The sequence below is a fragment of the Cibotium barometz genome, chromosome 48 (assembly GCF_041138505.1).
Source record: "Cibotium barometz isolate CiBa-2024 chromosome 48, ASM4113850v1, whole genome shotgun sequence".
NCBI lineage: Eukaryota > Viridiplantae > Streptophyta > Polypodiopsida > Cyatheales > Cibotiaceae > Cibotium > Cibotium barometz.
Window position 1 is genome coordinate 18,174,756 of NC_141093.1, and position 12,546 is coordinate 18,187,301.

The 12,546-nt window shown below is 42.0% G+C and overlaps 1 protein-coding gene across 1 annotated transcript; it reads right to left on the bottom strand.

Annotated features, from left to right (window-relative positions):
* Nucleotides 1-10,727: 10,727 nt before the first annotated feature.
* Nucleotides 10,728-12,268, bottom strand: LOC147610902 (uncharacterized). The gene has a single exon (XM_086785156.1). It carries the CDS (start codon nt 12,224-12,226, stop codon nt 10,961-10,963), a length of 1,266 nt encoding a protein of 421 aa, XP_086641282.1. The 5' UTR covers nt 12,227-12,268; the 3' UTR covers nt 10,728-10,960.
* Between the last annotated feature and the right edge of the window lie 278 nt (nt 12,269-12,546).

Sequence of the window (12,546 nt, forward strand, 5' to 3'; positions counted from 1 at the left end):
GCAACCAAGTGATGCACGGGCTCACGGTGCCTAGGACACCCATGCAATATGTCGTGGAAAATATGTATGATGGACGAAATGATTATTGTAATCTATTACTGGATCTCGTTGGCTGACCAGTGGGTCTCAACGGAGAGTCCAGAGTGATACTGTTTTTTGAGAAACAAGGGACTAGATGGAAATTTTGAGTTATGATATCTGTAATTAATAATAACTATTTTTCAATGGATTATTTTATATGTTAAAGTTTTAAAGAGGAGTGTGTGTGTGTATCTGTATTCGAAGCAAAAGTTAAGAAAGGCATTCAATTATGGGTGGGTGAGTAATTATCTGGTTCTATCGATTCCAGTTGGTTGTGGGTGGTGGCTAACCCATAGGCCGGATGGGGTTAGGCTGGAATCAGTGGAGTTTTAATAATTAAATTGAAATAATAGGAATACACTTAGAATTCGAGTAGTTAAATAAAACCCTGAAGAATTTCTCTAATGAGTAGATCAACGGCTGCGCCTGATTTCGGTTAGGAAAAAAGCATTGATTTCCTTAGATGATTAGATCAACGGTTGTGCCTAATTTTGGTAAGGAAAAAACGTTGATTTCTTCAAATTAAGTCAATAATAGTTTTCCTTCTATCTGGTTTAATCAGGTGAAGGATAGTTTAATCTCTTGAACCCGTTAAAAAATTCGTTAAAAAAATCAAAAAGGTGAAATCGTCCCCGTTTTCCAAGCAAGGGAAATTTTCCCGATTTCGGTTTCGGAATGACCACCAGATATGTCTCGTGTTCGGGCATTCGAGGGCGAGGCCTCGAGTGGGAAACACTGCCCCGCGCAAGAGGAAGCTACTTCTGCTACTAGTAACCGGGAATCCGTGCGTGGAGGGGGCAGAGGGGTCTCACAGGTTGGTATCAGAGCTCTGTTGTAAACTTATGAAACAGCAGTAGAAATTGCCTAAAATTGTAAAGTAAATCTGGGAAATAATAGTTTCACTTGTTAAGATTATGTTTGAAATGAACATAAATTGAAAACTCATAAATTGAATTGGATTTTTAGATGGATACCCCAAATCTGTCTAGCATTCCTGGACTCTCCTAGAGTCTAGGATATGATCGCCTTTGCCTTCGATAATCTCATCAACTTCGCTACAACTCAAGAAAGCAGAGTGAGACTCGCTCGTCACTTTGAGGATCTATAATTTCCTAATCCAGTAGAGCAACATCAGCATATGTGGTTCTCTGGAGGGCGAAGTATTCGCGTTAATACCAATCAATGAGACAGAGACTCAGATAGAATATCTCGCTAACCATGATCTTGATAAGGCTAGGATTTGTTCATTATGTACAACTCTATAATCATTCACCTCAGAATTTTAGAATTTCTTGTCGTATTTTTAGACTTAGTCGCTTTATTCCTAGGAGAAGAATTACAGCACCATTATTAGTGAAATGAATCATGTATATCATAGCATGTCTCCATCGTAGTATCGCCTTTTTATGCGTACGCGATTGAGGCGGTGACTTTTGGAGCCGAGATGCTCTATGTACATATATATAAATTTTGGTAATAAATGATGTTTTGCAAAAGATTCCAAACTATTTTCGTGGTTGTTGTGAATATTGGTTAACAAAATTATCAGCGTGAATCTTGTTTTCAAGAATTATGATCGAATATTTATTTGTTTAAGAAATAAATCTCAAAAATTAAAGTCATAAATCTGTTGACAAAGTTAAGTTGACAAAAATATTGTTTTGTCAAAATCATGAGGCGCGCAGCCCATGCTAGGTAGCCGGATCCTCTTATCATCTCGCGATGATGAAGAGTTAGATCCGGATGTTCATAAAGCCCTGCACCAATCCCAACCTGGTCCCTTCAAAGGTGAAGGGGAACAGTTAGGAGAAGCAATGGAAAAATGGATCGAGGCAATGGAAGAGTATTTTGATGTATAACGAGAGGAGCAAGATGGCTCTCGCCAGATTGAAAATTGTGGAAATGGCTAGGGTCGCATGGAGGAACCATTGCGAGACAAACCGTCTGGACCGAAATACCTAGACCTAGTCAGATCTTAAGGCTTACCTCAGGAAGAGGTTATGTCCTCCGGGCTTCCTAGAAACCAAAATGAATGACTTCTTGGAACTGAAGCAGGATAGCCGGACGATTAAAGAATACCATCAGGCATTTGCCCTTCTCCTCAAATATTCTCCACTTTTGGATGAAGAGAAGCTGATGGGCCAGATTCATTCAAGGGATGAACGAGCCATTGGACACATTAGTGAAAAATGCCAAACCAGTCTCAATGGCAGAAGCTGTCAGAATGGCAAAGGACTTTGCCAAAGCATTTATTGTTAAGGTCCCGCCACACCCTCAAACTTTAAAAGGTTCCAACCCCGGGAAGTGCTTCAAACTTTCCACCCCCAAAGAGGCAGCAAGGCCCTAATTAGGATCAAGATGCTGGGAAATTTAAAAGTGAAGGAAGACCCTTCCCTCAGAACACTTTCTCAGGAGCCCCACCTCTTTCAAGGATACAGAGGGATGAGCTTAGAAGTGAGAACAGGTGTTTTGGGTGTCAGGGTTTCATTCACCAGCTTAAACACTACCTGACTTCTACCATGTCAAGAGGACAGGGAAGTCAAGGACCCAGAGTGCAGAGACCAGCCCCTTCATAGTATCAGTCCATCTCACCAAAATTAGGGCAATCCCAGGAGGACTCTAGTTCAACCATCTACCTCTGTTCAGAGTAGTCTCAGAACTCCCTCCCAGAACTGGGGTAACCAAAGAGAAAGAGTTCCGCCCCAATCTGTAGCAGCAGCCAGAGTAATTACGATAGCAAAAGTAGTGGAAGAGGAAAGAGGTCAGATTTATGCTGCGATTGAAAACCAAGGGCCAAATCATCAATTCTCTGTCATCCATACTCCACCTGAGTATAAGGGTAAGCCATTCAAGATTTTGATTGATTCAAGCAGTACTCATTCATTTATTTCCCCAAGATGCTTGCATAAGCTAGTCGTAGAATGTTATAAATCAGGGAAACCTATGCAAGTTGAATTGGCCAGTGGAAAGATTCTTTTCACTCACTACTATGAGACAGATCGTATTCAGTTCAATCTAGATGGGAATGTAACTGACTCCAGTTCAGAGTCTTACCTTTGGGAATCCTTGGAATGGATTGGCTCCACAAAAATCAAGCTGACATTCACTGTCACAATGGAACCATTTCCTTCCATGACCTTCATGGGAACAAAGTTCAAGGAACTGGAATTTCTCGATCCCCAGATCTACAATTAGTAAAAGCTTCTAGGTTACTGAAAGGACTTAGAAAGAAGCAGCTCATTTATGTTGTCAAAGTGAATCTGGTAGACAAAAAGATAAAGTCTAAAGAACCAAAATGGTTAAGTGAGTATGATGATTTATTCCCAGCAGAGCTAACTGAGATGCTTCCGATTCAGGAAGTACATCATGAGATAGAATTGACCCCCGCCGGAGCTCAGCCAATAGCCCAGCGCACATACAAAATGCCAGTCCCTGAAGCCATTGAACTCAAGGAATAGCTTAGGCAGCTGTTAGAACAAGGGTTTGTAAGACCTAGTGTTTCACCTTGGGGAGCACCAGTTCTCTTTTAGAAAAAGAAGGATGGAACGTTAAGACTCTGTGTGGATTACAGAGGTCTCAATCAACTGATAGTTAAAAATAAGTATCTTATCCCCAAAATTGATGAGCTTCTAGACAAGCTAAATAGAGCCCAGATTTTCACAAAGATAGATCTCAAATCACGGTATTACCAGATCAGGATTAATGATCAAGATATCCCAAAGATAGCCATCAATACTCGCTATATGGACACTATGAATTTACTGTCATGCCGTTTGGATTGACAAATGTCCTAGCTACATTCAATCACCTAATGCAAGACATTCTCGGAGAATACTTGGATGATTTTGTTCTTGTTTTCTTTGATGATATTCTGATTTACTCAAAGAATGCAGCTGACCATGAAGCTCACATCCGTTATTCTAAGGAAGCACCAACTCTTTGCAAAAAAGAGCAAATGCACTTTCTCTGTCGACGACCATGTTGAATACTTGGGCTTTTTGGTATCCAAAGACGAAGTTTCTCCAGATTTCGCAGCAAAAGTACAAGCAGTCAATAGATTGTCCTGAACCAAAGACACTGAAAGAAGTCAGGGGATTCTTGGGATTAACTGGTTGGTATAGAATTTTTATACCTAAGTATGCTCTCATAGCTTTCCCCCTGACTAATCTTCTCAAGAAGAATACCCCGTTTCAATGGTCTGCTAGGTGTTAGAGTGCTTTTGATAAGCTAAAGACTGTGCCTAGGTAACCAATCCCGTTCTGAAGTTGCCAAATTTCTCTCTATCCTTTGAGATAGGAACTGATGCTAGTGGTTTTGCCCTGGGAGGTGTGCTCATGTAGGAAGGTGTCATGGAGTGGCCTATGAATCCTGAAAACTCAGAACGCATGAGATAAATTATGATGTCCACAACCTAGAGCTACTTTCAGTAGTCTATGCCGCCCTGAAGTTGTGGAGACATTACCAACTACTGGGTCAAAGATTCACTTTGATGACAAATCATGAGAGCTCAAAGTGGATCTTCACTCAGAAGGATCTCAACATGCGCCAAAGAAGTTGGATCTTCACTCATCAGAAGGATCTCAACATGCGCCAAAGAAGGTGGATGCAGACCCTGCAGGAATTTGATTTTGAAATTAAGTACTGCCGCCCAGGCAAAGAAAATGAGGTAGCAGATGCCCTCAGCAGAAAAGCCTCCTTGCTTGCAATCACAGTGGTATCAAATCCATTGATTAATGAAGCAAGAGAGAAGATCATGCAGGATAGATTCTTTGGCCCTATTATGTCTCATCACATCCATTTCTCATTACATCTCATTCGTTCACATCTTATATTATTCATTCACATTCTGATTCACATGACATCTCATCTCATCCATTCGCTCATATCGACGTCATATCCATTCACATACATATTCGCATTCATTAATCCACACACATTCACATTCGTACATCCACATCGATATTCACATCCATACATCCACATCCACATCCACATTCATATCCACGTCCACATTCATATCCACATCCATACATCCATACATCCATATGTTGAAATGTCAAGCTCGTATACAGCTGGAGGATAGCACATGGGTGCTGACAGAGTGACAGTATGGTAGATAGATATCGTGTGGTGTGTTTATGACCGCGTCCAGCTGGTCATGTGTGGTGTGGACATTACATTAGGTTTACTTTGTAGTGTGGACATAACACTATGTTGTGTTCTCTTTTGTGTGTGTGAGAGAGATGGTGACTATGGCTTCTCTCCTTCTTTATGATTGATGGATATGGATTAGGGTTTGCTTCTCTTGTGTGTGTTCCCTCCTGCTTCTGTTTTTTATCATGGTATCAGAGCCTGGTGCTCAACATTAGGGTTTGTGAGTGAGTGAGAGAAGAGGGAAGAAGAAGCTTGAAAAAAAAGCTGTGAAGGAAGCCATTGGAGCTTGGAGCAAAGGAGAAGCTATGGAGCACACACCGGCATCAGATCTGAGAGCTAAGGACCATTGGTAAGTGTAGCAAGACCCCCTCTGCGGATTGCAGGTATCAAGAGCAAGTGTAAGAGAAGATTAAAGGTGCAAAAGCAAGCAGAAAATTTCTGTTTTGAAGCTTTAATGGAAAGCTTATGAAGGAGTGTGTCTTGGCAAATGTATTGGATCAAATGCAAAGCAAACACTGAGGATCTCATGTATTGTGAATGAACACATGTATTAGCAACTTTGGGGCAAGTCATTGCATGGAAAATTGATGCATTACAGGCAATTTGTGAAGGAAAAAATTCTGGTTTTTTGGACTCTACAAAAACAGAGAACATGTGCCTGGTGGAGGATCGAATGCGGAAGATTGAAGCAGAATTGACACCGGATGGGTGTGGTGAGGCACCCACAAAGTTTTACCCCCATCGGACAACACTGGATGGGTGTGGTGGGTGACCCGCTCTTTTTTTGTATAGTGCCCTATGAAAAACGAGGTGGTTTAAATACCAATACCATGGAAGCTTACATATACAAACTTTTTAAAAATACAAAATTTCAAAATGATATAGTCTATAAAGAAAAATGTCAAATAGAGCTAGTGGATGTCATATATAGAAACATAAGGTCATAGATACAACTGACATAAAAACATAATAAAATTACAAAATGATATAGTCTATAAAGAAAAATGTCAAATAGAGCTAGTGGATGTCATATATAGAAACATAAGGTCACATATACAACTGACCAATATAATAACATGATGGCACATACATCTACATGATAGTATATCCTCATTCAAGCGGACTTGGTAAGCTATAGGATGGAATGCCCGCTACATCCTCCTCGGCTCCTATATAACTTGCTCTGCAATGGTTCTCTAAGTGAGACACTCCTCTGCCATGGCTGAGGACTCACCACGTGCAACAGCGACAATAGTAGTAGCATCCCTAAGCTCCTAGTCAATCATAGCGCCTCTTTGTCCATGCCTCACCTCCCATAGGCAGAGGTCTCGCAGTCATTGTCTCTCTCACACATCTCTATCATTCTCTATCCTCTCTCTCTCTCACACACACATTCTCTCTCTCTCTCTCTCTCTCTCTCTCTCTCTCTCTCTCTCTCTCTCTCTCTCTCTCTCTTATTATCTCTCTCATTCTCTCTCCCCCCTCTCCCACTCTCTCTATTAATTATTCATTCTCTCTCCTTTTTTTATCTCTCTCTGTCTTATTTTCTCTATCGTTCGCTCTCTCTCCAAGTGACACGTAGTTGAGAGAGACCTCTACTCATTAGCCCCATGCTTGATATTTGGAGAGTGGTATATACCATCTATTGGGGGCTGATGCTCCACTCTTGTTTCATGTTCTTGGTATTCCATGACGAGAGATTCCATGGACAGCTTTGTATCACCCTAGTGAGATAGCTTTGTTTTGTTCCTATTTTATTTTCTGTTTGATGATGAGATATGCCATGGACATTATTGTATCACTTTGGTCTCATAGACCCATTGAGTCTTTAGTAGATGTTTAATATATTTTTCTTTCTTTCCCTCCTCTTTCTCATCCCCTCTCCTCTCTCTCTCTCTCTCTCTCTCTCTCTCTCTCTCTCTCTCTCTCTCTCTCTCTCTCTCTCTCTCTCTCTCTCTCTCTCTCGGGTGATGAAAGGCAAGAGGGTGGGGCACTTGGGCAACAAAGCTCGATGTGGCATAGCTCCATAGCTTGGGGTGGCAACAACTCACCAGTTGGGGGTGACAGTAGCTCGAGAGATCCGGCGAGAGGACAACCAGAAAAGCGCAGAGAGAAAATGTGAGGAAGAAAAAAATAATTAGGGTTTTTAGGGCCTAGTTATCTCTGGCGAGAAATGTAGTAACTGAAAATATTTTTTTATTTTGGTATCTTGCCCGATATATTTTTAATTCAAATAATTATCTCGCTAGATATTTTATATTTAATTATTTGTCTCCTCTCGGGCGAGTTTTGTTTTCATTTTTGTATCTCGATTGAGATTCTTTTATAAAAAAAATTATGTGTCTCGCCCGAGATAATTTATTTTCATTTTTTGTATCTCACCCAAAATAATTTATTTTCATTTTCATATCTCACACGATATCATTTATTTTCATTTTCCTATCTTGCTCGAGATAGAAATTTATTCCTAGTGTGTTGGGTAGACGACATGATTGGGCCACTTAGTAATCAGTATGCATCTCCACGTATCTCGCCTAAGATACATGGACATGTTGACACCCTGGTCATGGTGCCATGTATCTCACTCGAGACCTGCGCTACCATTTCCTTTTCTATTGATTTATTGTTGGACGTTTAGCATCTTAGTCTCGGACACCTCCTCTCTAGCCTAAGCCTTCTAAATATCTGATTGGTCTCACGCGACTTTTGTATTTTTGGCAAGCCTAAATGTTAACTTTAAGAGATCTTGACTTCAAAAATAATAATTTCCGTCCAATCTCTCTCTTTTTTTTAAAAGAAATTGGAAATATATTAAGAAAAGTGATTTACAAGAGAGCTTTTTACAAAGAAGCTTAACTTATGCAAAAGAGAACCTAAGTTGCCCCATGGAGGCACTTGCATTGTTGCTTGCTTTTCAACAAGTTCCAAGATGTAGTGAATCAAGTCACATTGTCCCTGGCCTCTTTTTTTTTTATAGCTCTAAATCCTTTTTTGCTTCAACTGCTGCATTGGTCATGTGGATGAGGTCCAATTCCATCTCCTCCACTTGAATAACTTCAAGTTCAACAATCTCCTTCATTAGTTTGATCTTGGACTCCTTCAAAGCACTCCTCATCTGCATAGTTACAAATTATTTTAGGCCAATAACCACATCACCTTGTACATTTTGAAAGACCCACACGTTCCTATTGACCCAAACTGTTCATAGATATGGCAAGAGATAAACAGGTGTGGGATGGTTTCAAGAGCTCTCATGTATCTAGGGCATACCTTGTCCCCGATTCCTATCTTGTGTGCTTTTTCATTTGTCCATAGTGCTTGGTGGCCACAATAGATAGGACAACTTAGCAGGAATGACCCTCCTCCATGTTTTGTAGAATCTGAATTCCCATTGAATTCTATCCCAACTTAAGTACCACTTGGTGTTCAATTTTATGTGGAGAGGGGGATCAAGCTTTTTGAAGTGGGGGACAAGCAGTAATGAATCCTTCCCCCCCATTGATTTGCACAAGGTTCAGATCTGCATCATTTAGTATATGTACATATCCTTCAGGTACTCTTGGGTTAGCAAATTTTTATCTTGGAAGCTCCATAGATCCCCCCAGGTTTCAATTCTATTTTTTGAAGTTTATGGGTGGAGGAAAACATTTCCAAAGGAATATTATTCTAAAAGATCATAGATATCCATATAGTGTCCAAATGGAATATGTCCATCTTAAACCTTATATTAGGGGTGAGTTCTAGGAAGGCTCTTATCTTGTTCCAAGCTTTCCAAATACCTTGAATGAGAGGGCTATGGAGCAAACTCTCCAAGCCACTTTGGGGGTTTTGAACACCTGGGCATCCCCTTTCCACAAAAAATTTCTGCATAGGGCTCCAAGACTTTGATTTCAATGTTTGAGGGTCGCCAATAGGAGAGATAGTAAAATGGTCGATGAGATGAGGATGTGTTTCAATACTACCAGTCTGCCAACCATACTTTGTTGAAGCCCCTTCCATTCATCAAACTTATGTTTCACTTTGGTTATTATAATCCATTCCCATTTTTTGTGTTGACTTACACCAAAGCCCATTGGGATAGTACCTAATAGTCTAAAAATCCTTCCTTCTGGAATAACTTTGACATTGTGGGGGGGGGGAAGGAAGAGGAGGAGAGCTGTAGAAGCAAAGTTCTAATACCTATTTTTGAGTGGTTAATTTGAGAGCCAAAAGGCTAGACATAAGACTTGTAGGTAACTCCAAAAGGACCTTAAGGATTGATCATCACCATTGTGCACCATGCTGTTGGTGTCATCAGCAAATTATTGAAGACACATTTGGTTGTGTCTGTCAGGAAGGGTAACCCCTGTGAGCACCTTTTTTTTAATGCTGTCTTCTACCAGCCATCCTAGAGCATGAGCAGCAATATCAAACAGTAAGGGAGCAAGGGGGCATCCCCGTCTAATGGACCTTCTGAGGACAAAGGGTGTAGATAGCTATCCATTGAGCCTTGGCCACCCTTGCCCTGCTGACATTTCCAAACAACGTATGCATGAACTTGATAAAACTTGGACCCAACCCCATTTCTTGAAGGGATTGGAGGATGGAATCCCATTCTGACCTATCACAGGCTTTATCAAAGTCTATTTTGATGAAAAGGAAATCCTAATTTGTGGTTTGGGCATGTTCAAACCCTTACTCTCTCTCCTCACACGCACACACAACATCAGGAATAAACCTTTTCTTTGGGACCAATATATATATATATATATATATATCAAAAAGCATTACATCCTTTCAGCCTTACAACAGGCTACCAACAACAACAGCTAATTTATCCATCACCCTCTATTAAGCAAGTTACAAATCAAATCCCATCTATCATCCGCAAATACAAAAGATGATTTCTCCCAAGAAATCTGATAAAAACCAAGCAGAATACAGGCTTCCACCATAGCCTCAATGGTGCATCCTCTAGGAGCATGTTTCTCCAACACAACACCTTTCTTGAGCCATATTTTGACTGTTGGTTTGGTGCCAGCTGGGTTCTCAATAAAGGCAACAAAAGAGTAACTTTTTTGCTTCACCTTCTAGTACCATCTCTTAGTTTTAGGTCCATATTTGACTGGTTTGGATTCTAACTTCAGCTTTACAAGGCCCTAAAAGCAAGTATACCACACAGTTAGGCAAAGCCTAGTATGACTGCAGGTTACACCCAAAGGAAAGGAATCAAGTTGACTGGAGAGCTTGAATCATTTGAACCAGCTCTAGCCCATTCAACTTGTTAACCAAGCATATAGACGAGCACATACATATGCATTTACGCATCAACCCGTTCGTATCAATTCCTGTGTCACAAGCTTTCTGAAAAACAATACAATTTTTGGAATTCCAGGTTTCCCACAAACAACATAATCTGACTATATTAAAAATCAAATCAACATGGTTGCCCATCTCCCTAGTAATGAGTCCCCCATTGTCCTTGTACCCCTAAGTTACTATGGATTCATCTTCCAATCTTGAACTAGGGTTGGTTTTTATTGGAAAAAATCATAAGTTAATCGGTTTATAACTAAAATTTCAAATTCTGAATCTTTATATTAAGGCTATACAGAAATACAATCGGTTTTTCTCAGGTGAAATTTACTCTAAAGGACGTTTTTTTTCTTTCTGACACAGCATTTGCGAAAACTTATGATGAGTGAAGTAATTTAGGCAAAATTGTATTATCGTATATACACAGTAGCTACGCCAAGGCAGGAGGACTTCGAATCTTAAAGCTAGATCTGCTGGGTTTGGCGCCCTTCCCACCGCCGTAGCGCAGCGCAAGGAGGAGGCTCAGGAGGACGGACCCCTCAGCCGACTGGTCACACCGCGTGCAAAAGGCGTGGGAGTAGAAGCAATTGGCTGCCCAGACAGTCACATCCAATCCGCAGGAGGTGCACGCATCGGCCCCACTCGCACTGACGAAGCGCAGCGTGCAGGTGGAGTCGGCACCCACCCACCACGCACTCTTCCCCGCCGCTAGGTCGGGATTGGTGTAGTAGTGTGACGCCGCTGCCATGAACATCTCCGCAAAGTACTTGGCTGGCATCCTAGTGGCAGGCGGCGCCCGGCCGCAGGCGGTGCAGAAGGCGTGCCTGTGGTGGAAGTTGAGCGCCCACTGGGTAGGACCCGCGGGCTTGCTGGTGCAGTCGCACGTGAATATAGCCCCCCTTTCCCGGTCCACGCAGGACACCAGCACGAGCTTTGCCGGATCCACCAAACTAAGCGGAAAGTCGGGCAGCTCTGCCAGCTGTCGGGTACCGCTGACGGCGGAATGGGCATGGCGGGCGGAGAAACGACTGCTTTCACCACCAGGGCTGATCTTTGGGCTACTACTGGGACTCGTGGAAGGAGTAGTAGAAAGACTGCTGCGGCCGCTCTGCGTGGCTGGCTTTGGCGATTCTGTCACATGGATACCATAGAACTCCACCTCCCTTCTGAGCTTGAAAATCTGCGCCTCCGACATGGGCGGAAGGGCGTCGAATGCGGCATATCTCATCAGGGCGAGCATGCTCTCGAAGATGACCTCCTCACAGTCCATCACGATGGGGGCCATCAATTCACCCACGACACTGCTGTGTAGCAAATTTCTGAAGTAAGAGGAGCTTCTCGTCAAGCTCTCGGAGCTCACATGGTATGCACGCCTGCGCTTACCAACATGAAACACGACATCATGAGGCGTTGGAGAAGGCCCATTACTACGGCCAGAGCCAGGGCATTGCGGGAAGACAAGATCTGCTGGATGATTAGAGCTGTTAATTGCAGGCCTGGAGTTCTCAATGTCATCAAAGCATGGACGTTTGGGCGACAGTATATCAGCAGCTGGGCTTCTGATTCTTATATCCTTGCCTGGGAGGGTAGAATTACTAGAAGCTTGGGTCTTGGGAAGCTTGTGCACTTGGATGTTGAAGCGATCCATGGCAACTTCACTTACTTGGGACTCCTTGCACAGCATGGAGGATGGCATCTAGCATGTGTAGTGGGCAAAATCTGAATACCATTGCTGCTCTACACTATGCTTTTATATTAGGGTTTATTAATAACTCATCTCCCATCACTCCCCATACACGTGCGACTTGCGTGAGGTATTGCCTCTCCTTGTGAATTATTTCCTCTTAGCCCCATTTTCCACATGCCCAATTAATCAAATCTAAATTAAATTATCTCCACGTGCAACCTTCTCCACATGCGTGCACTCTTCAACATCACAGGGCACTTTCCTCACACTTCAAACTACAGCAAGAATAAATAAATTATTTAATAAAAAGTAGCACCCTTACGTGACAA

Excerpts from the sequence above, each read along its gene's own strand:
- LOC147610902 (XM_086785156.1), bottom strand. The coding sequence starts at position 12,226 with ATGCCATCCTCCATGCTGTGCAAGGAGTCCCAAGTAAGTGAAGTTGCC.